A 24,928-nucleotide genomic window follows, 5' to 3' on the forward strand; every position below is an offset into this window, starting at 1 on the left:
AGGCGCTTGGAAGATTCTGGTAAGCCTATGAATAAGGTATTTCTGAAAAATTTTCTAATAGAATTTTTTATTTATTTTTTTGTTTTTGTTTTTAACAACAAAAGCCCATTAACATGGTAGACCCTAACTCTTGCATGAGCCGTTTCATCACACTTCCACCCAGTAGCCAACCAGTATAATTCACAAAAATAATTCCTCAAACCCACAGCTGATAACTATTTGGTATATCCCATAGAAGTAATAAAGATCTTTACTCTGGCGCACTACCGCCACCAGCTGGTGAGGAGTGATTCTCAAATTTACTTCAAAATCGAAAAAAAAGTACAAATTAATGAATGAAGAAATTCTCCCTAGTAAACCTCTACACAGCATTGAGCATGCACTCTAGACATCATCGTATTCGTGGCTAACACAAATCCTAAAAACTTTTTTTCCCCATGGCAGCAAGTTTTCCACAGCTTGTATTTGTGTCCGGTGAATGGGAAGTTGGCGCCAGCTTGTTCGGTGCGTACTAAAAATCCAGGAATTAAATTTTATTAAATATTTTTTGAAATATAACATTTTCAACAAAAAAAAATAATATTTTTTTTATATAATTCATCTACAACTGAATTATATATATATATTTAAATTAAATACAGAAAGAACCTTGAACACACGGTTATGAATTTATAAGTTTATCAAACACGAAGTTTTTGATTCATTTATTACTCTGTCAAAAATTATTATTTTGGGCTGAAGGAGGCGCTCTTGTACAGAAATTCACCCAATAACAGCCACTTATTTTTTTTCATTTTTTTTGTAACCTCAAGAATGCTATTCATTAGAATATCGTTTTGTATTATTATGTTTTACAAAGCCAAAATGTGTGTGTGTGTGTGTGTTTGTATGTTTATTTTCTTTCTTTTTTTTTTTTAGCAAAAAACAAAGCGAAGGAAAAATACATTCCAAGTGTAATTAATGTTCTCTTTTGTTTTGATCTCCAGGGGATGTGCAACCATGTTACATACAGTATGTCCCCCACTGAGGTTTTGTACTTAGGATACAGTCTACCCTCCAGACAAAATGAGGAGGGAGCCCCGTGACTCTATGGCGTCAACTGCGCTGCTTTCGTCACCCAGCTCGCTGTCTGACAGAGAGCTGAAAAAGAAAGTGAGTGCTCACTCTGTCATTAAATTACAGTTCTCGTTTCTTCACATAAATGCATATATTTATTTATTTATTTTTGTCAGCCTGTAAGTGGTGGTAAATATCAAAATGCAAGTCATTGTTCGTAAAACTTTTGATGGAGAAAACTAGACATGTTATTCGCCATGTACTGTGGAACAGAATGTAGCACATGTACTGGATTTATTTATGTAGTGCAGTTGTTAATAAAGTGTTGTTATATATTACTACTACTACTGTACATAATAATAATAATTATTATAACGACAATACAAATATACTAATTATTAATAATTACAATAAGTAAAATACAAAGTTAAGTAATTTCTGATATTTGCTCAATCAATGATGTTCTAATTTATTGAATGGGTCTGTACATAGCAAGTGATTATTATATTATGTATCAGATTGCTATTAACAGAAAGAAAACAACAACAATAATAACAGTAGTAGTAGTAATAATAATAATAATAATAAAGTTGATAATAAGCTTTTGTTTTTAACGTCGGGACTGAAAACAGCGCATGTGTCCTCAACCCGCGCCCATTCAACTTCAGACCGGAAGGGGTTAAGAAATTTGTTGACAGAGTAACTCCTCTGTCAAGAGTTCCCTATCTCTGGCTAATCGTGAGTAGTAGCAGTCAGTCGCCTACAGTCAAGGAAGAACGTTCGTCTAGTTAATGTATAACCGCAGAGGTCACTTCAGAGACTGTTCTCCTTCCGCCGGTAGCATCCCCACAGGAGGAAGACGGAGGTAAGAACCCAGCCTTCCGTAGCATCTTCATGTTAGCTGAAATGTGGAAGTAAACTCTTTTCTTTTCCTCTCCCTGACGGGTAGGAGCTAGTACAGCCGAGGTCATGTCCACACCTGTAAGCGCGACTATCAACGTGGCGAAATTGTTTAGAATTACTCGCATATGAGTCCCGTCAGTGACGTGACGGTGAGCTTTAAAAACAATAATAACTGAGGGAAAATGTGAATAAGTTCCAGGCTATTAGTTGTTGGCGCGAACAAACACAAAACAACAAGTCGGCTCTGTCGTCATATGCAGTAAAAAGTATAAACTGTAAAGTAAATAAAAAACTCTTCTAACGGACGTTTAACATGTCTGGAAACCTGGTAGAATCACAACATATTACTCTCTTTCCCCTCCTTTTTTTCTTACATCATAGCCTCGCCCATCTACTAATATTAAACCTGTCAGATTTCCCACTACTGTTGCTTTGCTAACACACTGGACATACATCTGTCATATCTGCGCGGCTCAGGGAGCCTAACTTTTATTGGCCACTCCTTCTAATTTTTATCTTGTCATGTTGACTTTCAGAACTGAATATCCCAGTTAAAGGAATGGTGAGCTTCCAGTTCAGAGCGATGACAGAGAGGGACAAACTGGATAGTTAAAAACAAATGATAATAAAACAGAACAGTGACTTCCTCTGTGCTGTATAAGCCGGCCCTTCCCTTCGCATGGAGCCTGAAGAGGCGTCGGCTCCTGAGGATGCAGGCTCCAGGCTGATGCTCCGGGTAGAGCGTCCCGTCTATGATGAGGAGTTCCTCAGGACTCAGCTCCTCCATCGCAAACAGAACTCCACCTCCTTCCGTCAAAAACTCGCTGACAAGTTCAAGTGAGTCCAGCCTCTCAAAATGTGATTTTCAACCAGCAGTCTTATCCCAGGACTTAATACCAACGATTGCAGCGGTGTTGTAAATCTTTTGTATTTAATTTCTTTTGATAATTGAGCATTTTTAAGACATGTCTTTATGGAAAGGTTCATATATTTAATCAAAAACAATAAGTACAGTGTAAAAGCAGTTGTTTACTTACAGATTTTTTTCTCTTTTTGCTTTTAACTCTTAAACATTTCCAACTTAAGCATTAAATATCCAGAGAAAATACAAATAGCAGTGTCTAAAATGCAGATTTTTAAAAAATGATTATTTGTTAAATGAAAATATATTTCTGAACCAACTTGGCCCCGTGTGACGATTTAATTCCCTCTCAGAGGACATTGCTGTCACTTTGTCACCTTAAATTCAAACACATTTTGGGTTTTCCAGCGGGACAACGATGAAATTTCCACACCGGCAAGCAAGCCCACTGCTGAGTGGCTCAGAAAGATTAAATAAAGAGTTTGGAGTGTCCCATTCCAAGTCTGATTCTGTTTCAAGTCTGCAAGCAGGCTGTTCATTCTTATAAACCTTCCAATATTAAAATGTATTTGATCTGAGACACAAAGTGGAAGAACTAAACTCTTTCACACGCACAATAAACATGTTCTAAGAAATATTTTTTAAATTAAACTCTGTTTTTATTGATTTTGATTCTGATCTGCATGTAAACCAGCTGAATCATCCCAAGTGTATCTAGATATATATTTTTAAAAATTCATAACGTTAATTTCATCCAGGTGAGTCCCATTGAGACGAAGTCTTATCTTCTAGAGATGAGGACAAGTTGTTGCAAAAGAAACAAACAAAAAACGAAAACATCAGAAGGTTCCAAGATGCGTATCAGCGCATCATGCTGGGGCAGATTCAATCGTCAAAAGCAGGATGAGATTTTATTGTGTTCAACAATGACAGAGATTTTTGCAGACGCTTATACAAGCTCTTAAAATGCCCCAGTAAAACCAAGCTGGACAACTTGAGAATTCTGCTGCAAAATGTTCCAAGCAGGTGAAACGTCAATTAGACTGATCTTGCTCCTCCTTTTCTCCGTGTCTCTGGACACAAAGAGTGGAAATTGGTTACGTAACCAGTTTGCTTCATTACTAACGTTACACGTGTTGGTGTAACGTTGGAAAAAGATGTTTAGCCACATAAAAAGTCAGGCCACACTATTGACAGAAGGAACAGTCTGCAAATAAACCAATAGTGCTTTCAGGTGAATGGAATGCCATGTGTGTTTTTGTGAAATGTCGATGAGCTGCTATTTCCAACTGTGCAGGGCTGCAAGCGTGTAGTTCTAATATTGCCAGCTTTATATATGTGCTAAAAAAATGAGAGGAAGAGAGAGCAGTCGTTTGTTTACCAAGTGGTTCGGTTTGTGGTTGGTGTGTAGCCACAAACTAATCTGTTGGTTCTTCAAAGGTCATTCTGTTGTTTTTCTTTTTTTACTTATGCGTATAATGCTCATTATTTCAAAGTCAGAATGAATGGCTTTTTGTTTTTTAGATTTAAGTTAGCTTTAAGTAGGTGAACGTAAACGACGATGTGCAGAGTGTGATAGTTGTAGAGGATGTACGTACAGTGCTATGTAAACGTATTTTCTCTGTGACAGTTTGTAAATGATTGTTATTATTCAAATTATTTACTGGAAACTAGCTATGCAAACAGATATGGAGCTGTGGGGAGAACGTAATTACTAAACTTAATAACTGCTTGTTCCACTTCTGACAACAACAACTGCTGTCTAGTGTTTGAGATAACTTCCAGTGGGTCCCAGTGGAGGAGTTTTGGACTACTCTTTTTGGCAGGTTTATTTAAATTCAGCCACAGAGTAACGGGGTTCAAGCAAGATCTGGGCACAGACAAAAAGTTTCTCTTTTGCCTGGTCAGTCTACAGAATATCTGACCCGATGTCTCGGGGATCGCTGGGATGTTTTTTTTGGCAGAAGTGAAACGGGTCTTTGCACTGATTTTGCACTTGGAACTTTCTTATGGAGCCATTTTTGCCGAGTCTCTCGTCCTTATTGTTGTCCAATGAACTCTGACCTCTAATTCCGGGTTCTTTTGTACTTTCTTAGAAAAGTTGCTGATGTCCTCTTGAACTGATTTTGTTAAATATTTTAGTCAATTTTGAGGAGATGTTCATGGCGTTGGTTCTTGATTCTTCAGATTGTGACTCGATGTGATGCTTTTTGAGGTCTTTTTGCTTTAAGCCTGTCAGTATGAGTACTAAATCAATGATAAATTATAAATTAAAACTAGTTCCATTTGCACGACAGTTTGTTTCTTTTGTGTCTTTCTCTGTTTCCCCCAAAGAGTGGATGACAAAAAGCTTCAGTCTGGTCTCAATCGGATCTTTTTTTGAAGCATGAATGCATGTCTTGTGTTGCAGGTGTTCGTCTCAGAAGGCCAAAGCAGTAGCTCTGAGTTTCCTGCCCATCCTGACATGGCTGCCGTCCTACCCAGTGAAGCAGTACCTTTTGTCCGACGTGATCTCTGGCCTCAGTACCGGAGTGGTGCAGCTCCCGCAAGGTCAGTACCCTGCGGTTCGCCGAGCGCCACATTTTATACGTTAGACATCTGGAGCTGTTTGGGTGTGAAAACCCCAGCTGCAGAACACTCGAGGGTTTTTGTTTTTGACTCCACGCTGTCTTTGTTTTTTCACTCTCTGTGGGTTTGACGCTGTGAAGCAATCGCTTGGCTTCCTGGTCTCTGATTTTTCTCTCTGTTCCGCAGGTCTGGCCTACGCTCTCCTCGCCGCGGTGCCTCCAGTTTATGGCCTTTACTCCTCGTTCTACCCCGTTCTGCTGTACATCTTCTTTGGCACGTCCAGGCATGTGTCCATCGGTAAGATGTCTTACGTGGAGCCTTTCCTGCTGAGTCATGAATCCGAGCTGCGTTGCAAAATACAAAGCTCAACACAGTCATGCATTTTTTTCACTGGTGCTTAGAACCTTCTTGGACCTGTGACAAATTGAATAAAATGACATTAGCACCGTTTTTAGTTTGGATTGCGACAGTTTGCAAAACCTGACCTCCATGCAAATGCTTAAAATGCACCAATTAATTTCTAAAAGCGGAACTTTACCCCATGTTTTCCAATTTGACATTCATTTTTAGTTTTTTCAGCTTACCTCCAACAATTTTAAATTTTTGAGGACATGATCTAATTTCTGCTGCATTTAAAAAAATTGTTGTTTTAACTTTTACTTATAGATGCATTAACAGAATCTGCAACTTAAATTCACTTCTGTGCAGTCTGTTTTGGAGACGACGTCGTTTTTTCCATTGAAGTAAAACCGGACAGGTTACCATGAGGCAATTTATGTGTAGTTTTTTGGTTTATGCAAAACTTAAAAATGAATTTTCATACTTTGCTTAAAACACTCCCAAGTACAATTGTTAGCATGCTCCCATTAGGAAAGTAGAATCTTGACTATGTCGTCATGTGCATTTATCAGCTTGTATTAAATCTAAATAAGGACAAGACAATATCTCACCATCCATTTCCCCTCTTTACGTTTACCATTTCAACAACAATAAAGCTTTCTCAGGTGTAGCAGTTAACTGGACTTCATCTTTGGTGACATAGTTCTTAGAAAAGAGAGTCTTGTGTGAGGAAGAAATGTTTCTGTTCCACCGCAACTGTTGTACCCACAGATGATGTAACCGGCGCTATTGTATCTCATTGACCACAACGTGCCACTTGTCTCTTCTTCCTGTCGGTGCAAAGTGGCACAGAGTCGTCTCACCATGTCTGTTGACGAATGAGGGCAGTAACCTTGTTTTGAGTGAAACAAGTTGACTGTAACGCTGCTGTGAATTCACAACAGGAGGCGAGCGACCTCGCTGTGAAATGGCGCCTGCCCAAAGTTTCCCGCCGATGAGCAGCAGGACGCGGTCGTAACGATACCTCTAAATCTGGAAGACGTCGAGAGGGGAATGACTGGGCAGCTCTCCGAGAGCTGGGCCCCGGCTAAAGTTGTGTTAGTTTAACCCCATTAGCTGGCGTTGGAAAGGCCGTGCAGCTCCAGGCATGAAAAGAAGTGCAGCTGAGGTGAAGCACGTTCGCGACTGTTTGGGTCTGTGTGAACGTCGGCGCTGATAACAGACTGGGCTGGTGATAAGGAAAGGACATTTTTGCATAATCTTTCTGTGCAAAACCTTTTGGACACTTTCACAGTTGTGAAGGTCTTAATCAGTGCTGCACACTATTATTCATATTCATATTTTTCCTCATTTTGCCATAATTTACTCTCGACTCATTTATAGATTAATATATTTCCATGCACATGCTTGTTTTTTTCCTTCTTTGGATCATATTTAAATTACTTACATTATCACACTTATGTATAGTACAGACCAAAAGTTTGGACACAACTTTGTGTCCAATCTTTTGGTCTGTACTGTATATATATTTTTCATATAAATATATTGCTTATGGTATATATTTGTACTTACTAATATGCAGCACTTTGGATGCCGTAGTGTGTCAATAAATAAGCAATTTCCCCATAGGGATTAAACAATATCTCGCTCTTCTATTCTATATTCTCAAATTTCAGTCTATTAGAATTTTATGTAAATACGAAAGAGACGTACCAACATCAACTTATTTTTGAGTTTTAAGCAAATTATTATTTGTTTAAAAATAAAAATTGGTATTAATTTACATCCTACAGATGCAGAGTTGCCATTTTTGGCAATCCCACAAGGAAATTATTTTGACCAAGTAACATAAAATACAATTAAAAGTGTACTTAGATCAAATAAAGTATGTAAAATAGAATGTATCTCAATATACAGTCAGCCAAAGCAAATTGAATCATGAAGCACTCAGTCCTGCAGCCTAGTAATGGCTTTTGGCTACGGCTGCTCTGTCGCCCAGCCAGGATGGAGTAACGCTCCATATTATTTTCTCAATAATATCATAATAATTGTTTTTAGACATCATAGCTGCCTTTATCACACAGAAAAACATCAATAATTGCTTTTAGAATCAGGCTATCATGTAACCTGGTAGAAAAAACAATTTTTTTTTCTTAGGTTATACATGCAGATTCGTTGTACAGAAATGACCTAGGGTGACGTAGGTGAGTGTTTCGGGTTGGGTCGCTCTGTGCCTTCCTCCAGCAGAGCCTATCAAACGACAGTCCAGGCTCCTCACTACGACCAAACCAGCCCTGCAGATGAATTTGCCCAGATGCTTCCTGTTCTTCCCCAGCAGACAACAGGATACAGCTCAGCCCTCCCAAACACCCGACTTGTCAAACATGTGAAAGAGCATTTTCGAAACGATTTTATCCTGCGAAGAAAGCGTGGAGGACTCCGTCTCTAAAATGCTTCACTATAACCTTTTAAGGACGAGGCTTGGAATAACGGTGGCCACGTGTTCAAACCTGGAAAAACCGGTGCCGTGAGGCAGGTTTGCCATTTTCACACACGCATCTCTTAAAGAATCCCAACAGTACGGATATGGCTAGACTGTATAAACTGCTGCTTATTAGCTTAAAAAGTTGACTTGGTTAAACAGAGCAGTAATTAAAAACCATTTCAAAATTGTACTATTTATAACACAGGCAAATAAAGTCGAAAACAGAATGTCAGCTCTTTGAAAGTGTAAATAAGAGTTTATTTACACATTATTATTGGTTACTGGTAAAGTATGGTACTTGTAGATCTGACAATTTATAGCACAAAAACTCCAAATTTAAGTTATTTGCTTACACCTCCAGTTTTATTGCGCCAGATGCAACTCCAGCTGTTTTAAATGACCTTTTCTCCTGTGAGAAGACTAACATAAACATAACCCATGCAGTAAGTTGCAGGTTATCAAATGTTGCAGTTAATTCAAAGCACGTGTCCCCAAATGTTAGCTTATAAGGACGAACATGTTGTTTTTATTGAAAGTTCAAAGGTCATATTTGTACTTTTGTTCATAAGCCACTCCCACTTTGTTGATTCATCACCATATTGAGAACTTTACCTCTCTGTGCAGTAAAATGTGTGATACAAATAAACTTGACTGAGTGTGCTAAGGCTTTTGTAGCATTTGGGTAACGTATTCTGCACGTCTTTGTTCCATTTGAGGCTAATTTATCCTTTCAGCGTCTGAAGACCTCACCTTGTTGTTCCCTTTGGTAAATGTTTCTCCTTGTTTAAATTAAAACTGGTCCTCAACACGGCTTGTGGCCTTTCCACACAGCTTGGTTCCTCTCTGCAGGACGCTCAGCTCAAACTACCACAGTCTGGTTCAAGTAACAAGACATTAAGATGTCTTGAGGATGAATTACAGAAGATACCTTTTATTAAAGTGTTGCATTTCTGACCTGCAGGCACCTTTGCAGTCGTAAGCCTGATGATTGGTGGCGCTGTAGTGAGGGAAGTTCCTGACAACATGTTTATTGGCCCCGCTAATGTCTCCAATTCGTCTTCGGTCGACAAGGATCTCAATCTCAGTCCCATCGATGCCAGGAGAGTCCAGGTGGCTGTTGTGCTCACCACCATGGTGGGAATCATCCAGGTCAGTCAGGCGAGAACTCGTCAGAAGGAGGGGAAGGGGGGGGTTCTGTTGTTTAGGGAGAGAAATGTTTTTCCCACGCTCGAAAATCGCGTGCTTACCCAAAGCAGCAGGCTCAATCGTTCTGGACGCATCACCTTGACGTGAATGTTTTTATTTCAAACACAGCCTTTCCTTTCTGCCTCTTGATTTGTTTCCCTTTTTCCTCCAGTTTGTATTGGGTCTTCTCAGGTTTGGCTTTGTGGCCATCTACCTCACAGAGCCTCTGGTGCGAGGCTTTACCACAGCAGCTGCCGTGCACGTCGTCATCTCCCAGCTGAAGTACTTACTTGGAGTGAAAACGGCGCGTTTCTCCGGGCCCCTCTCTGCTGTTTATGTGAGTCTGACAGGAAAAACGTGTCTTCCGTTCGATTAACTAGGTGTGCATGTCTTGCTGCATTGTCGCTCTTTTCTGTTCCTGCAGAGCGTTCATGCGGTATTGAGTAAAATCACAGAGACAAACATTCCCAGTCTCCTCCTGGGCCTTACTTGCACCGTGTTTCTGTACGGGATCAAAGTCCTCAACGAGCACTTCAAGAAGAAGCTGCCCGTTCCCATTCCTGGAGAGATCATCGTGGTTATTTTGTCCACCGGGGTCTCTTACGGAATACCCCTTAAAAGCCACAATGTGTCTATTGTCGGGCAAATACCATCAGGGTAAGCTAGATTTCAAATGGAACTGTCATAACATCTCAGCTCACAAATATTTACACACCGGGTAGGATGTACTGTGAGAGTTTGCTTGTTTTGTCAGGCTCCGCGCTCCTGCTGTCCCAGATTTCTCCCTGGCGCTAAATTTGATCCCGGATGCGATTGCTGTAGCAATTGTAGGATTCTCCATGACCATCTCTCTTTCTAAGACCTTTGCCTTGAAGCATGGTTACAGCGTGGACGGCAACCAAGTGAGGAGAGGGTGACGAACCCATTTTGGATCATAATACTTTGGATTTTCAACTTTGTGTGTGTGCATTGCACACAGTGATATATTTCAAGTGTTTAATTCAGTTAATCTTGATTATTATGTCTAGGTCATGAAAACCTAAGTCAAGCTTACCTGAAAATAAATTACATGACAGAGTGTCCGCACATCCTTAAAAAGTCTTAAATTTGTATATCTAGTTAAGGCCTTAAAATATCCAAAATTCATTTTTAAAAAGTACCCAGGTACAAACCACTCTCCTTTTAGATTACCACTCTGAAGTGTTATTATAGTCGGTGCTTAACAATCTCCAGTCCTGACATCGAACAAATAACCGTTTAAAATCTGACTGCCGATTCGCCTTCTGTTTTCCCCGTCTTCTATCAGGAACTGATCGCTCTCGGCCTCTGCAACTTCTTGAGCTCCTTCTTCCACACCTTTGCCATCACCTGTTCAATGTCCAGGAGTTTGGTGCAGGAGAGCACAGGAGGAAAGACACAGGTGAGATGAAACGCTCCCACAGGAGCCTTAAGGTTATCTGAGCTATATTGGTGCCATAAATCCATTAGAAGTGCAACAGATAACGCTCACAAAGCTTTTTCTGTGTTTTCGCTCAGATCGCAGGACTGCTGTCTTCTCTCGTGGTGCTGCTGGTCGTATTGGCCATTGGTTTTGTCTTCGAGCCGCTCCCTCAGGTAGGTGAAGTCGTTACAGGCGGTTACCTTGACGGGTGTCTGAGCCGAATGACTGATTTTTTTTTTCAGACCGCACTGGCAGCTATCATCACAGTCAACCTGGTGGGGATGTTCAAGCAGTTCCGAGATATTCCCCCTCTGTGGAGGACCAGCAAGATTGAACTGGTGAGCTTTTAAGTTGCTTTCAAATAAAATAATTGTAGTTTTTAAATCAGCGCAGCTGACTAGAGGGACAGTGGAGTCCCTGAACGAAATTCCGTGAGAGGTGTACGGAGCCCCGGGCAGGAAGAAAAACGGCGAGTGACTGAAGGTCACTGCACGCAACACAAACCCTGTAAATTCTAGACACTAACAGGTACCATGAATTGCACAAGTCCCTGCTCGAAATTCCTTGAAAGAGATGTACAGAGCTTTGTGCCAGAAGCCCATTAAAATGCTGTCTACATCGTTTTAAACTGCATGATTGTGAGCGTGAGTGGGAATAAAAATAGCAACAGGTATTTTGTTCCATATAACACAGTAGGAGTGTAACAGGTAAACCTTCTATGGATGCAAACTCGACCAAAAACCCACCTGTTTAGGATTGTATTTGAAACGTAATCAATTACAAATTTATTGATGGAACCTTGACTTAATGTCATGTTTTGATTGTTGCATTGTGTTTCTGTGTTTGATATGATGTAAAGCACTTTGAAATGCCTTGCTGCTGAAATGTGCTATACAAATAAAATTTGATTGATTGATTGATTGATTGATTGATTGATTGAGGCATTTTTTAGCAGGTTGACATGAGTCTGAGGCAGTTCTTCCTCGTTTATATCCTCTGGTTTTAGTTTTCGTATCCATGTAGGGCGAGGCCTAGCTGCAGTACAGACGCACAATTTGACTTTTATGTGCGATAAAGGATCGGTTCACTTTGAGAGTGGAAAAGATAACGTCCCTTCTGTTGTTCTCCTTTCGTGCTAGACACACAGCCGCTGTTACTTTGTGTTTGAAAATGGCCCACAAAGTGCTGGGAGCACTTCGTCTTTGTATTTGTTTCCATGACAACATATCTCCACTCTAACCGTTCCTAATAATTCCTGTTCGGATGGACGTTTCTTTCCCCTTTTTCAGCACAGATGGAAGGACACTGATCGTGATCATGTCAATTATGGAGCTCATCACGGCTCAATTTTCCAACACCAGCTTTGGCAGACTGCTTGGAGGTCTTTCAGAGACACCAATAAACTTAATATAATCATCTTGTTCAAAACCAATTATTGGTCACACCGTTATAAATAAGAGTGCTGCGACCCAATCTGTGCTGTCAGGAAGTCTGGAATAAGCCTGACTAGTGTATTTATTAAGAAAACTGTTTTACGACGTTATGACGAGAATAAGTCATATTCTACTGGAGAGGAGTAGTGAAGTAGTGGAAATTACTTTGACTTGACAGTTGTCCTGCAATTTGCAATTTGGATTTTGTTTAGCTGTAAACAATAATCATGAAAGTTAAAGCAAACACTTGATGCATCTTTAACAAGAGCCACTTTTTGGGTTTTTTTGGTGTTCTTTTTTTATTTCATCTTTATTGATTTTCAAGAAAGTACCATTTACACGACCTTAGGCCTCTACATCACAAGACTAACTTCAACATTTGAAATGAGATGGACAAGTAGACCGTTGCATTATAACAGTCAAAACAAAAATGCAACTTCACTTCCCTGAGAAAGATTGTAAAGCAAGGAGTAAAGAGAGTGTAAAAGAAGAAACCACAGAAAAGGAAAAAAAAAGTTAGAAATGTAAAAAGCAAACCACAAAAAAAATACACCAACAAAAAACATAATATAAATTATGAAGTATGGCTATCATAGGAGACTGGATTGTCAAGGAGATTTAATCAAGTTTGGTCTCTAAAAATTAAATCAGATCTTTTAAGTTTTACATAATCTACCCAAATCTGCCACCACTGACAGAATTGTTCAGTCTTGTGATTGAGAGAGGCTGTTATTTTTTCCATTTTATTCATGTTAAATGTTACGTCGACCCAGTCGTCTGAAGTCAGTTTGTCTTGTGATAACCATTTTCTTGTAATGTTTCTCTTACTTGCTGTTAATAAAATAGTCATCAGATATGTATTTCTTTTTGAAGCTTCTTGAGGAATTATGCCAAAATACATAAGCTTGATTTCCAAAGGAATGTTCTGCTTGAAAATATATTGCAAGGCACTATTTATCTCTTTCCAGTAATCTTTTATAACTGGGCAGTCCCAGAAGACACAATAATGGTTTACGTTTTACGTTCTACATTTTCTCCAACATGCAGGAGGATTTCCATCATAGTGGCGTTTCTGAGCAGGTGTGATAAAGAATCTTACCAGCTTTTTCCATCCAAATTCTTGCCATTGTAGAGATTTATTATATGTCCATTGGCATCTCCACATTATTGCCCATTCCTCTTCTGTTATTGTTCAATTGCCCTCTCTCTCCCATCTTGCTTTGGGTTGAATTGTTTTTGAGATCTATTAGGTTTTTATAGATAAGTGAAATAATTTTCCCTTTAATTTTTGATTTATAGGCATTAATAAAAATTTCCATTAGGTTTATATTTTTCTCTACAAGAGCCACTTTTTGAACTGAATTACAGACATAAATTACTTTTCTAATGGTGTTCTCAATTATCAAGATGAACCTGTAATGGGAAACACAAGGTGCTCGATTACAGTTTCTAGTTTCTTTTTGACAAGAAGCAGACAGAGAGTTTCTTTAGATCTTTTCCCAGCTTTAGTTATGCAATATACTTTTTCCCCCCCTCAGGCCATTTGGCTGGTGTCCTTCGCGGCGTCTGTGCTGTTGGGTCTGGATTACGGCCTCCTGGCAGCCATCGCCTTCGCCATAATAACCGTCATCTACAGGACACAGAGGTACAGCTCACTGGCTTTTTAATTTATATATATTTTAATGTCATTGTGCGGATTAAATTACGAGTGCAGGTTATGTCATCATGGCATAATCATAATTTTGTACAGAGGGTTTGTACTAATTTTGTTGGAGAAGTTTGGTTTGGGCCTGAAACCCATTACAACTAATTACAACTTTTTAATTATGTTTAGGTTTCAGTGTGTCTGTGCTTGATTTAAAAATCGTAAACTGTCTCAAATTGAAGGAGAATGTCTTAAATTTATGAAATAAAATGTAAGTTAGTCTCAACTTGCATTTAAAGCTAACTAAAATGCCTTAAGTTGCCCCTAAGGTATTCAATTTAAGGCTAGTTTAAGTTAGTCCGTAGTATGTTAGTCACAGGTCTTGCATTTAGTTGCAGCAGCACTACCTAATCTCATATTCTATGTAGGTTTTTTATGTCAGGCAAAAGTTTGAGTCGTGAGTCACTCACTGTATTAGGTATCTACTGGTAACAAGATGCTAATACTTGCTTGCTAGCTAGCAAGAAAACAAATAAGCCATTAGCAGGTAGAATATGGCTAGCCAGTGAGAGAGTTGGGTCTTTTGAAATTCTTTCGTACGTCTCTGTCATGAGTTAGGTCTTAAATTTTAGTCATAGTCCTCTTAAGAAGGTCTTACAAAGTCTTAAATCTGAGTTGGTGAGTTTGTAGTTCTACTCGTTTGACATGAAGACGTGTGTAAAAGCCAGTGCTTTTGCTCTTCACAAGTGTTTTTCTTGTCTTCTAGCCCCAAAAGTACCATCCTGGGTCACGTAACAAACACAGGACTGTATTATGATGTGAATACATATGAAGAGGTTAGTTTTCGTGGAGGAGAGGTTATGCTGACACAAGCTTCCAACCCCCCACATATTTTGGTTTTAGTTTGGAATTTGTTTATTCTTGCCAGGCATCTGAATATGAGGGAATTAAGATTTTCCACTCCAACTCCTCAATCTACTTTGCTAACAGCGACCGTTATGCGAGCAAACTCAAGGAAAAGGTAATTCAGTCCCATGACGTGCAAATATGAGCTTCGGGGCGAGTTTACAGACCTCTTCTTTGTATTGTTTCTGCAGACGGGCGTAAACCCCGAGGAGCTGCAGGCAGCGCGGAAAGCCAAAAGGAAACGGAAGAAAAAGGAAAACGAGGAACAAAACTCCTCAATCAAGATTTGTGCAAAGGTGTGTCGGCCCTTCATCTGGTTTCGCTCCTCTTTGTGTGGCTTTGTTGGCAGTGTAAACGACCAGTACAGCATATTCTGCATGTGTCATTCTGACACTAATAATCAAGATTCTGGGTTTATGTGGAATTCCTGTTGAAGGAAATACTGGTTTAAGCTTGTCGAGAATTTGACCTTCAACGGCGTTTGTGTGACTTTGAAATGAAAAGCTGCAGAATGTGACTCACATGCAGGGCTGCAACTGATGATTATTTCAGTTATTCATTAGTCTGCCGATTAATTAGATAAAAAATAAAATTGGCACAATCTGCAGATTTTTTATTTCAGCCTGTTTTTTATATACAATATTAGAAATGCATTAAGAGATGCAAATACACAACAAACAATTCAATATCTTTTTAAAATATAAAAATAAAAATTTTATTGCCTAAATTTTTTTTTTTTTACAGATTTCAGCCAAAATGGCTAAAACTATGCCACTTTAGGAATTTTTGGGTAGAACATATTTACAAAGAGCTGTTTTTTTTTTTTGTCTTAAAGTCAAAATATTTATATTTTTTGTACAGTTTTGGCTTATTTGCTCATCTAATAATGTTCTTTCAGCAATTGGCCTTTTTTTTTTTTTTTTGAGTCTGTACCCACCAGTTAACGATTAATCGTTTACTAAGTTACTTGCCGATTATTTGAATGATCAATTCATCGCATTTAATCGTTTAAGCCCTACTCACTTGAACCTAAAGTGTTTTGTTTTATTCTTAAACTGATTACAAGTTTGCTTCAATTTTGTGACTAAAATTTTCCTTACTGTGTGTGACTGGCTGCACAAGGATGAGACGGAGGATGCGACCCAGGAGGTCGTGCCTCAGAGCCAGGACATGCAGGAGGTAAGGAACGGCGACTCGGAGGACAAACCCGGCGAGCCGACCTCTGAGGAGGCCGTCTTCCTTGAGCCTCTCAGCTCGGTTCATTCCATCATCCTGGACTGGACGGCCGTCAACTTTATTGATTCAGTAGGAGCCAAAGCCATCAAGCAGGTTTTAACTTTTATTTGCGTTGGATCATTTGCAATTTTTCTTCTCGCCGCCTTGTTGTGACAAAGCATCACTTCATGGACGGGGTTGGTTGGGGTTGTGTGTGTTGCGATAACTCCCAAACTGTGTCTGTTTTATTCAGGTCATTAAGGAATATGCTTCAGTTGATGTTCGGGTGGTCATTGCTGGCTGCAACAGTAAGTAATAACAAGGGATTCTCTTTTTACAGCACCTTGTAAAAGTATTCATTCAAATTATTAACAAGATCAGTCTGCACTGTTGATCAGAATATGTTTGAACGTAGGATTATACAAGTTATATGGCTGCAGAATACAGTCCAACAATTTCTCAAGACAAATGGACGCATCTGATTGTGATGCTATTAGATACGGGGTTCTGCAGGGATCGTTATTGGGAGCAGGGATTAGGTATGCTCAATATATCAGGATCAACATCGGTCCCATAAGTAAAACAGATTGTAATCTCCATCTTGTTGCTGTTTGTGTTTCAGTTGGGGGGAGAGGATTATAAGCAGATAAACAATGTAGCTGGTGTGGTCGCTTTTACACGGTGTTAAAAGTGTGGGGAAAATGTAGAATGTCGCTGAATATTAGTTACCTCAATATTTTAGTTTGGCTATGCCCTGATGGATCCATCTTAATTCTTCTTGAAGGAACCGTACTGGACCAGCTCTACACGCTGCAGTTTTTCTCAGAGGAACTGTCCACAAACGTGGTGTTCCCCTCGGTTCACGATGCAGCCCTGCACTGTCAGTGCTCCAGCTCCAGGCTACCGGCTGCCTCAAGCGAAGCCTGATCACAGGTTCACGTCCTGAACCCAAACCGGTCCAACAGGCTGCCACCGTCGGAGCAGTGCACTCATCAACCTTAGCAATGGTTCACATTGAACATGAGTTTTTAATCTTGGTAGCATAGATAGATGTGCTTTATATTCTCAGTAGTTCTGACCATCTCAAATGTGTACGACACTGAGCTTTATCCCTCTGCATTCTCTTAGTGGTCCGCAGATGCAGAGTACTCAAAAGTTGCACTTTTAACACCGTTTGTAGTTCAGGGCTACTTCAGACTTGCTGCTGAGTTTTGTTCAAACGAGAATCCAAAAATCATTTCTGGAGGACTTTGATGTGTGGAGTTAGTGAAAGTTAGCATCTCATTGTCTCGCTGATAACGTCTCAGGTTACTGATGTTGCTGTGATCAATGCGTGTTTAAGTTGAAGACGATCAAAACTTGACACTTTGTGTAATGTCTGTTACTGCATTGCAACCTTTTTGTGCTGGAATATTTTAATGTAATGACTTTTCAAAATAAAAAAAAGAGACTTAAATCTGGAATAAACTTTATTTTTACTTGAAAACAAAAAGACTACATGTTCGACATTTTTAATGGTGAAACTCCAGATCAGAAACACACACACACACACAGTTTTCTCAGTTGTAGGTCATGTATCTGGGGGTGGCGCTGAACTTGGCGTAGGATTTGATGACTTTGTTCACAGCCTCCAGGAAGTCTTTCTCCGTGGCAATCTTCCTGCGAGCCCTGATGGCGAACATCCCAGCCTCTGTGCACACGCTGCGGATCTCAGCACCTGACAAAGAAGTTAGAGTGTTGTTCTTGGTCTTACAACAAACCAGCTACTAGAGAGTAGGTAGGTGGCGAAATGCAATTAGAGACTGGCTTCTGTTCTGTACCCCAAATTGAAAACCATTATTAATTATTTTATATATATTTAGTTGACAATTACAGTTCTTATCTTTTCCACCCCAAATTTGTTATGGTTGCACCTATGGCTCTATTCTCATGTTCAACTCCTTTCTCATCTGCATTTCCCTTCAAAGTAACAACTTTGACCGTTTTCTGGGGGCGCTTTCGCCACGGGGTCAAAACAGTGACATTTCCGGGGTCTGTTTGTGGCTCTTTTTTTAGCAGCTTTCTACTTTTCACTACGTTCTTACCACTGTAGTGCCGAGCTTTTTGTACAGAATGCGAGGGAATATTCGCAGCTAATTAGCGGTAGCCGGCTAGCAGCAACTGCCTCGAGTCAATAAAAATCTGCGCGCGACTCAACTTTTGCCTGACTGAGAGGAAAAAAAAAAAAAAAAAAGAGTTAAATAGTCCTGTCACGATTTTAAAAAAATCTATTATTAATGTATTTAAGGAAAAAATGCATTAAATGAATTTGATATTTAAGGACGCGAGGCCATTCTACATAATGTGAACGTAGCTGCACACATCCTGGATTTGTAATAAGCAAATAATCAATACGCTCAGGGCTATGCAGCTGCAGCCAGTTATTGATTAATGTATCAAGTTCCTCAGTTCCTCTTTGTGTTCAATGTTCCTGTTCAATGTTCAAGCTCCTCATGTTTTCAGACCTTGAAAACATGTTGCCTGTGTTCCAACTAACAGTACTTTGCATAGTCAAACACCAGACTGGATTGGACTAGAGTCATGGAAAAAGCCTAAGAAAAAGCACTGTTGTTGCTCATTCATCTGAGAAGGTTGATTTGAAATCCAACATTGGAACCGTGTTCCAAATGATTATGCAAGTGATATTTTCTCAGATTTTCTTAAATGGTCAATGCAAATGATGGTCAGTATAATTTTCAAGTCATGAACTATTACAGTATAAATCAAATTTTACTGAACAAAGCTCCCCATGAGAACAGTATTTTTTTCAAAAATAAACTCAAAATGCACTGTTCCAAATTATTATGCACAGCAGATTTTCTAAACATTTTATGGATTATAAAGAAGTGCAAACGGTCATTCTTTGAATGTGCAGCATTAAGTGGTCACATGTACTAAAATCAAAACCACAAAAATGGTGACCACACCATGAGTTTCTCCCCTTTTATGCCCACAGCAGCCAATGACACAGTGGTATTCCTTGCAGCATTCATTGTCATGCATGACGATGATTTTGCTACTGAAGGTACGGCTCTTCGATTTGAACCATGAAAGACAGCGATCAATCAGAAAGTCCATATACTTTGCTGAGGTCATTTTCACACCTTCTGGGACTCTGAAGGGACCGACCAGCTCTCTCCCCCCATGATTTCAGCCCAAAAAATGACTCCACCACTTTCTTGCTGACATCACAGCCATGTTGGGACGTGGTCGCCGTCCACCACCAATCCACTACTGCGTCCATCTGGACCATCCAGGGTTGCGCAGCAGTCATCAGTGAACAAGTCTGTTCGAAAATTAATCTTCATGTCCAGCTGGGCCCACTGTGACCGTTTCTGCTTGTGAGCTCTGGTTAGGGGCCCAATAGTAGGTTCATGCACCGCAAGCCTCTGGAGGATCCTCCACCTTGAGGTTCCAGAGGCTCCAGCAGCTTCAAATAACTGTTTGCTGCTTTTAAGGGCATTTTAACAGCTGCTCTCTTAATCCGATGAATTTGTCTAACAGAAACCTTCCTCATTATGCCTTTATCTGCACAAACCCATCTTTGTTCTGAATCAGCCACTAGTCTCTTCACAGAACGATAACGCTTTAGTTTTCGTTAAATATCTAATGTTTTCATACGGCACTACACATTCTGATGATTTTCGTCAGCAGAGATCCTTTCTCTTTCCCATATTGCTTGAAACCTGTGGCCTGCTTAATAATGTGGAACATCCTTCTTCAATAGATTTCCTTTAATGTGAGTACCAGACAAACTAATCAACCAGCTCTCTGAAATTAATTATAGTGATTCAAAGAGCCCTGACACACAATACCATCTATAAATTTAATAGCACAACAAAAAAATTAATCTTTACGACAAAATATTTGAAAAAGAAAACCTACCCCTCCAACAAAATGACAGTATGACCGGTTTGCAATGTCGCAGCTGCATGAGCTACCACATTCCTGTATTTGATTAGTTTAGCATTTGATAAGGATGAAGTAGCAAAGTCCAATTTAATACTACAACATAAAGAACAAATAGAAAGTTTTCTAAAAACAGTTAAATTCAGTGAAGTTTTTATGAGGTGGTTCTCGGTTAACAGAAACATGTCATTAGATTGCCTCCTACTGGCCACTGACTGACACTACATTTAACTGAGCACAGTCATCATGACACAGTGATTCTGTGTTGGTATTAAAAAGGACAGTATTATTTATTTCCCAGGCACATAGTGCCATTTTATAGCACAATCAAGTAACTATGTTACCGTCAGTTGTTATAAAAAATGCTGTATATACAAAATATGACTTAAGAGAATTTTGACTTTGCAATTTAACACCTTGAAATTGGACCTCTATAGCTTTAAAAAGCCACTACTCTTTCCAACACGCAAAGAAAGTATGTAAAATTATAACATGACAGACAGCTCAATAAATTGATAATATTCCCCTTTAAATAAGTTAATAAAAGAGAAGGTGTAAAAGGAAAAATATGGTGAAAAGTTCTAACTGTGCCGTTAGCCTTACCGGTGCTATTAGGACAGAGGCGAGCCAAGAGCTCAAAGCGAATGTCTCTCTCCACGCTCATAGAGCGGGCGTGGATCTTAAATATGTGGGTGCGACCCTGAAAAACAGAAAGAAGATTAGTTTCTATGAGAGGAAGAGCAACTAAAATCAGCCTGACAGCTTCAGAAAATAAAGTCATAGGCCGTCACCTCCAGGTCAGGCAGGCTGAACTCTATCTTCCTGTCCAGACGTCCAGGCCTCATCAGGGCCGGATCCAGCGTGTCCGGTCTGTTTGTGGCCATCAGAACTTTGATGTTTCCTCGGGGGTCGAAGCCGTCCAACTGGTTGATGAGCTCCAGCATGGTCCTCTGGACCTCGTTGTCGCCGCCAGCGCCATCGTCAAAACGAGCACCTGGTTGTTTACACAAAAAACAGGGTAATTCACCAGAACCTCCTGGACTACAACTCACTGTGACCTGGACGGTCCAAGATTAACGATAACTTTTGCTAAGGAACAACTGGAACAACAATGCGACTCCACCTCACCTCCAATGGCATCAATTTCATCAAAGAAGATGAGACAGGCCTTCTTGGTCCTGGCCATCTCAAACAGCTCTCGCACCATCCTGGCTCCCTGTCGGCAAACAAACACGATAAAACTTCACGAAGAACGACGCATGTGGCCACGGGCGGTTTCATTTTCGGACCAGTGAGCTCACCTCTCCGACGTACTTCTGGACCAGCTCGGAGCCGATGACTCTGATGAAACAGGCATCAGTGCGGTTGGCGACGGCACGAGCGCACAGGGTCTTCCCGGTGCCGGGGGGCCCGAACAGCAGCACGCCTTTAGGAGGCTCGATTCCCAGGTTGACAAACCTCTCAGGCTGATGAGAAAGAGGACAAGAAAAGTTATCCACCACCTGCTGAAGGAAACCGAAACCTAACATCTTTAAATTTACGGCTCTCTTGGTTCAGGAAGACAATTTAAAAACCTAAGCACAGGGCTGCGGCCAATTTGGTCGCAAATGTGACCTAATTTCTCAATGTTAAGCCTAAAAATAAAATAAAAAATGTCCCTGTGGTTCAACTACAGACACACACTAGACCCACATTGTGGTCTAAAACAACAACATTGTAGTTAATTTGAAATTTACTATATTGTTAATCACAATTGTTTTGTGATTTTTTTCCCCCCCTGTGGTGTTACTTTACAAATATTTGCTATATTCTTTTTTCCTTATTATGCCCCTTCCAAAATCTACATATAGAAGAGAAAACAAATGACAAAACAACAAGCAGACATATTGGACATGCAAACATTTTTATTCTTTAAAGAACTTCAATATCTTGCTACTCGCCATATCAGACTAACTTGACATCAGTAAAGCTGAGGCAGCTGCGTATTCGAAGAAAGAAATGCTGCCTCCTGCAGGTGGGGGTTAGCAGTAACTTAAAAGCAACGTGTTTAACTCATAATTATGCATTAGCGTGAAAAAATGTGGATTTATGTGATCGAAGAATCGTAAAAACAGCTTTATAACAACAATATATACCAGCAGCTGCAATTTGAAAGATTTGTAGTTCAAACTGTTGCCAAGTAATTGAGCCACACATTTATTGTGAAATTATTTGCAGGTTTAGCCAAATAATTACGAATGTATTCCAGCTTTTTGGGGTTTTTTAAATAATTATTATAACTTTTCTCTTGATGTGAAGAAATCTTAATTGTTCCCAGTTTAACAAAATGTCTAACTTGAACATTCGTTAACAGACAATAACTCACTCACTCCAGAATATTGGATGTGCTTGGTTTTTAAGTCTAATCAGGTCTCTGGCAACATAATTACTGAAAAGGAAGTGGTTAATAAATGTAGTCATCAATGCTTACATGGAGCAGCGGCGTTTCAACCACTTCTCTCAGCTTCTCGATCTGCTCTTTACATCCTCCCACATCGCTGTAAGTCACATCAGGCTTCTCCTCCACCTGCAGCAGCACACAGAGTCATCAGAATCGCATCACAACAAATTGAAATATTTTTAATGGGTGTTTTTCCTCATGAAATAATTTGTGAGAGTTCTCCACCTGCATCATGGTGACAGTGGGGTCGATTTTTGGAGGCAGAGGAATGTGAATCTGATATTTGTTCCTGTCGACCCTAAAGGAAGAGGAGGGACGGGGAATTTTAGTGGGCGTGTTCCAACAGAAATCCCCTTTTTTTTTGGTGACCTGTGACACTTGGAGGCGTCCAGGCAGATCCTCACCCGACTCTCATGCCCTCCTCGATGTCGGTTGGAGCCACCTGGTCACTCAGGTCCACCACGAACTTGGCAAACTGTTTCACGTTGATGATGTATTTGGGATCCTCGGAGTCTGCGTTGATGATCTTCGTGCATCTATTTGAAGAAAAGTGAAAACAGTGAAACCATCGGGACACTTTGATTTATTTCTTGCATACTTGCAGCAACATTCTTTAGTGTGGAAGTTACAACAAATTGACAAAGACTGAGTTTTCTGTGATTATTATGCCTAGTTTGTTACGAAGTGAAATCAGACACAGTTACTAATGTAAGATGCAAAAGTAAATTTAAAACATATTTGCTTTAAAATAGCAGAAAAACCTTGTTTTACAGTGACTGCTCTCTTTCACACACACACACACACACACTATAAATTATTAAAGACCAGTCACAGCATGAAAGCTAGAAATATTTTTAATTAAGGTTCCTCAAAGGAAATCAAAATCAACCAAACTCTGAATAGACAGGATAAAGCTTTATAGAAACAGTAAATTGAGCCATAAAGTTCTGAGTGATGCAGTAGAAATAACCGTTTGTGTCATTTTTGTAGTCTATGTATGTTTCATAACAAATGAAAAACATTCAAATTGAAATTGATGCCTTTTATAATAACAAACAGCCTTTGGCAACATGGATGGAAATTTATAAATGGTATTTGAGGGGAATAGGCAGATCTGACGCTTTAACATGGTAACACAGAGCTGAACTACATATGGTGAATATGATATTTATCTCATCATGCCAAACAACAACAAAAAAAAGACTTTAAATTACAATATTAAAAAAAAACTAAAGCACTGCTAGCTTACCTTGCAACCTGCAGTGGCTGTTCACTCTGAAGAGTCTGTTTGTCAGCAGCCAGATCCCAGAGTGCTGGAGGAGCCAGGCCTGTGTCTGACTCTTTAATGCCTGTCAAATAAGAATTACAAAAACATTATGATGCCACTCAGACCCAACACCAGTGGATTTATACAAAACCAGCAGAAGTTCTCTTCCTGCACTGTATTAGAGTTCTAAGAGGAATTTCAAAAAGTGTAATAATTGTGCATGTTTGCAACATTTCAAGTGGCAATACACGATATTGTCGCCTACATCAGCATTAGACGATGCTAGCCATTTTTTTTACACATCGGTATAGGCCCGGTAAATGAAACCTGGAAAAATATTAAGAACCGATATTGGTTTTCGTTTTGTTGCCATTTGTTTCTAGTAAAAATTTGTGTTTGTTTATTTTTTTCCTCAGCAGTGTCAGATAAATATATACAATATCTGTAAATGTCGGTTGTCGTCAATAAAAGACAGTTTGAATTTATTATTTTCCATATGCCAGGTCGGTGCCATCACGTACCTGTCAGCTCGTTTATTTTTTTCAGAAGCTGCTGAATGTCATCTTCCACCTGTTTGATCTGTCTGGAGTATGTGCTTTGGCCCTAGACACACACAAACACAGTCAAAACCAGATGGAATCAATCCCAAATTGCCTCCAAATCTTATTAAAACGGACTTAACCAAAATGTCGGGTTGTTGATACTTACATATGTTTTGAGCAAAGCAATGTCGCCTTCATCCAGAGCTGTGGTGGTAAAGGAAAAACATGAATGAGTTTGCATTCTGACCTCGGCAGCTAGCCGAGTTGCTTTGGTGACAACAGGGAACAGAATACGTTTCAAATGCTACAATTTTCTTTAGTCGGAAAAATGTGTAAAAAGGACAATATGAGGAAAACGATCATCTTAGCCGAGGCCTGAAATATGTTGTTTGTTAACAAGCTAAGCTAATGTTGGCTAACCAGGCTATGGCCGACGCTTCCTTGTTTATTTTAAAAACATGTACATATGTATAAATTAAAAACCTCTGATGGGAGCGTCTTCCTTTTCCTCTTCCTTAATCTTCCTTTGATCGTCTCCCAAATAGTCCGGCATATTTAATATAGAAATAAAGTGTTTTGGTCAGAGAAAAATGGAACGGCTTCTGCAGCAAAACTCTACAATTACACAGCAGCTTTTAAGTTCCGCTACCCACCGGAAATGCAAGTCGGACGTATTATTGGAGACACTCCGAA

General features: G+C 39.7%; 2 protein-coding genes across 2 annotated transcripts; one reads left to right on the top strand and one right to left on the bottom strand.

The window, feature by feature from the left end:
* The first annotated feature begins 1,784 nt into the window (after positions 1-1,784).
* Positions 1,785-17,637, top strand: slc26a5 (solute carrier family 26 member 5). The gene is made up of 18 exons (XM_023350013.1): positions 1,785-1,921; positions 2,496-2,796; positions 5,232-5,371; positions 5,576-5,686; positions 9,175-9,362; positions 9,571-9,735; positions 9,823-10,055; positions 10,153-10,300; positions 10,705-10,818; positions 10,935-11,012; positions 11,082-11,177; positions 13,811-13,917; positions 14,684-14,753; positions 14,846-14,938; positions 15,015-15,119; positions 15,946-16,152; positions 16,292-16,346; positions 16,823-17,637. The coding sequence occupies exons 2-18, from the start codon at positions 2,639-2,641 to the stop codon at positions 16,963-16,965; spliced, it is 2,211 nt and encodes a 736-aa protein (XP_023205781.1). The 5' UTR covers positions 1,785-1,921; positions 2,496-2,638; the 3' UTR covers positions 16,966-17,637.
* Positions 17,492-24,898, bottom strand: psmc2 (proteasome 26S subunit, ATPase 2). The gene is made up of 12 exons (XM_005801176.3): positions 24,719-24,898; positions 24,402-24,439; positions 24,215-24,296; positions 23,676-23,775; positions 22,831-22,962; positions 22,652-22,724; positions 22,457-22,552; positions 21,288-21,452; positions 21,115-21,202; positions 20,778-20,980; positions 20,590-20,686; positions 17,492-17,755 (listed from the first exon to the last, which is right to left on the bottom strand). The coding sequence occupies exons 1-12, from the start codon at positions 24,786-24,788 to the stop codon at positions 17,598-17,600; spliced, it is 1,302 nt and encodes a 433-aa protein (XP_005801233.1). The 5' UTR covers positions 24,789-24,898; the 3' UTR covers positions 17,492-17,597.
* Between the last annotated feature and the right edge of the window lie 30 nt (positions 24,899-24,928).

This window comes from Xiphophorus maculatus, chromosome 17 (genome assembly GCF_002775205.1).
Source record: "Xiphophorus maculatus strain JP 163 A chromosome 17, X_maculatus-5.0-male, whole genome shotgun sequence".
In the NCBI taxonomy this organism is placed as follows: domain Eukaryota; kingdom Metazoa; phylum Chordata; class Actinopteri; order Cyprinodontiformes; family Poeciliidae; genus Xiphophorus; species Xiphophorus maculatus.

What these genes read in the sequence shown, in the direction of transcription:
- psmc2 (XM_005801176.3), bottom strand. Translation starts at nt 24,788, where the DNA reads ATGCCGGACTATTTGGGAGACGATCAAAGGAAGATTAAGGAAGAGGAA. An exon ending in GGAAGACGCTCCCATCAGAG is followed by an intron (nt 24,440 to 24,718) that starts GTTTTTAATTTA and finishes TTACCACCACAG; the next exon opens with CTCTGGATGAAGGCGACATT. An exon ending in CAGCCACTGCAGGTTGCAAG is followed by an intron (nt 22,963 to 23,675) that starts GTAAGCTAGCAG and finishes TTCTTCAAATAG; the next exon opens with ATGCACGAAGATCATCAACG.
- slc26a5 (XM_023350013.1), top strand. Translation starts at nt 2,639, where the DNA reads ATGGAGCCTGAAGAGGCGTCGGCTCCTGAGGATGCAGGCTCCAGGCTG. An exon ending in CCATGGTGGGAATCATCCAG is followed by an intron (nt 9,363 to 9,570) that starts GTCAGTCAGGCG and finishes TTTTTCCTCCAG; the next exon opens with TTTGTATTGGGTCTTCTCAG. An exon ending in CGAGCAAACTCAAGGAAAAG is followed by an intron (nt 14,939 to 15,014) that starts GTAATTCAGTCC and finishes TTGTTTCTGCAG; the next exon opens with ACGGGCGTAAACCCCGAGGA.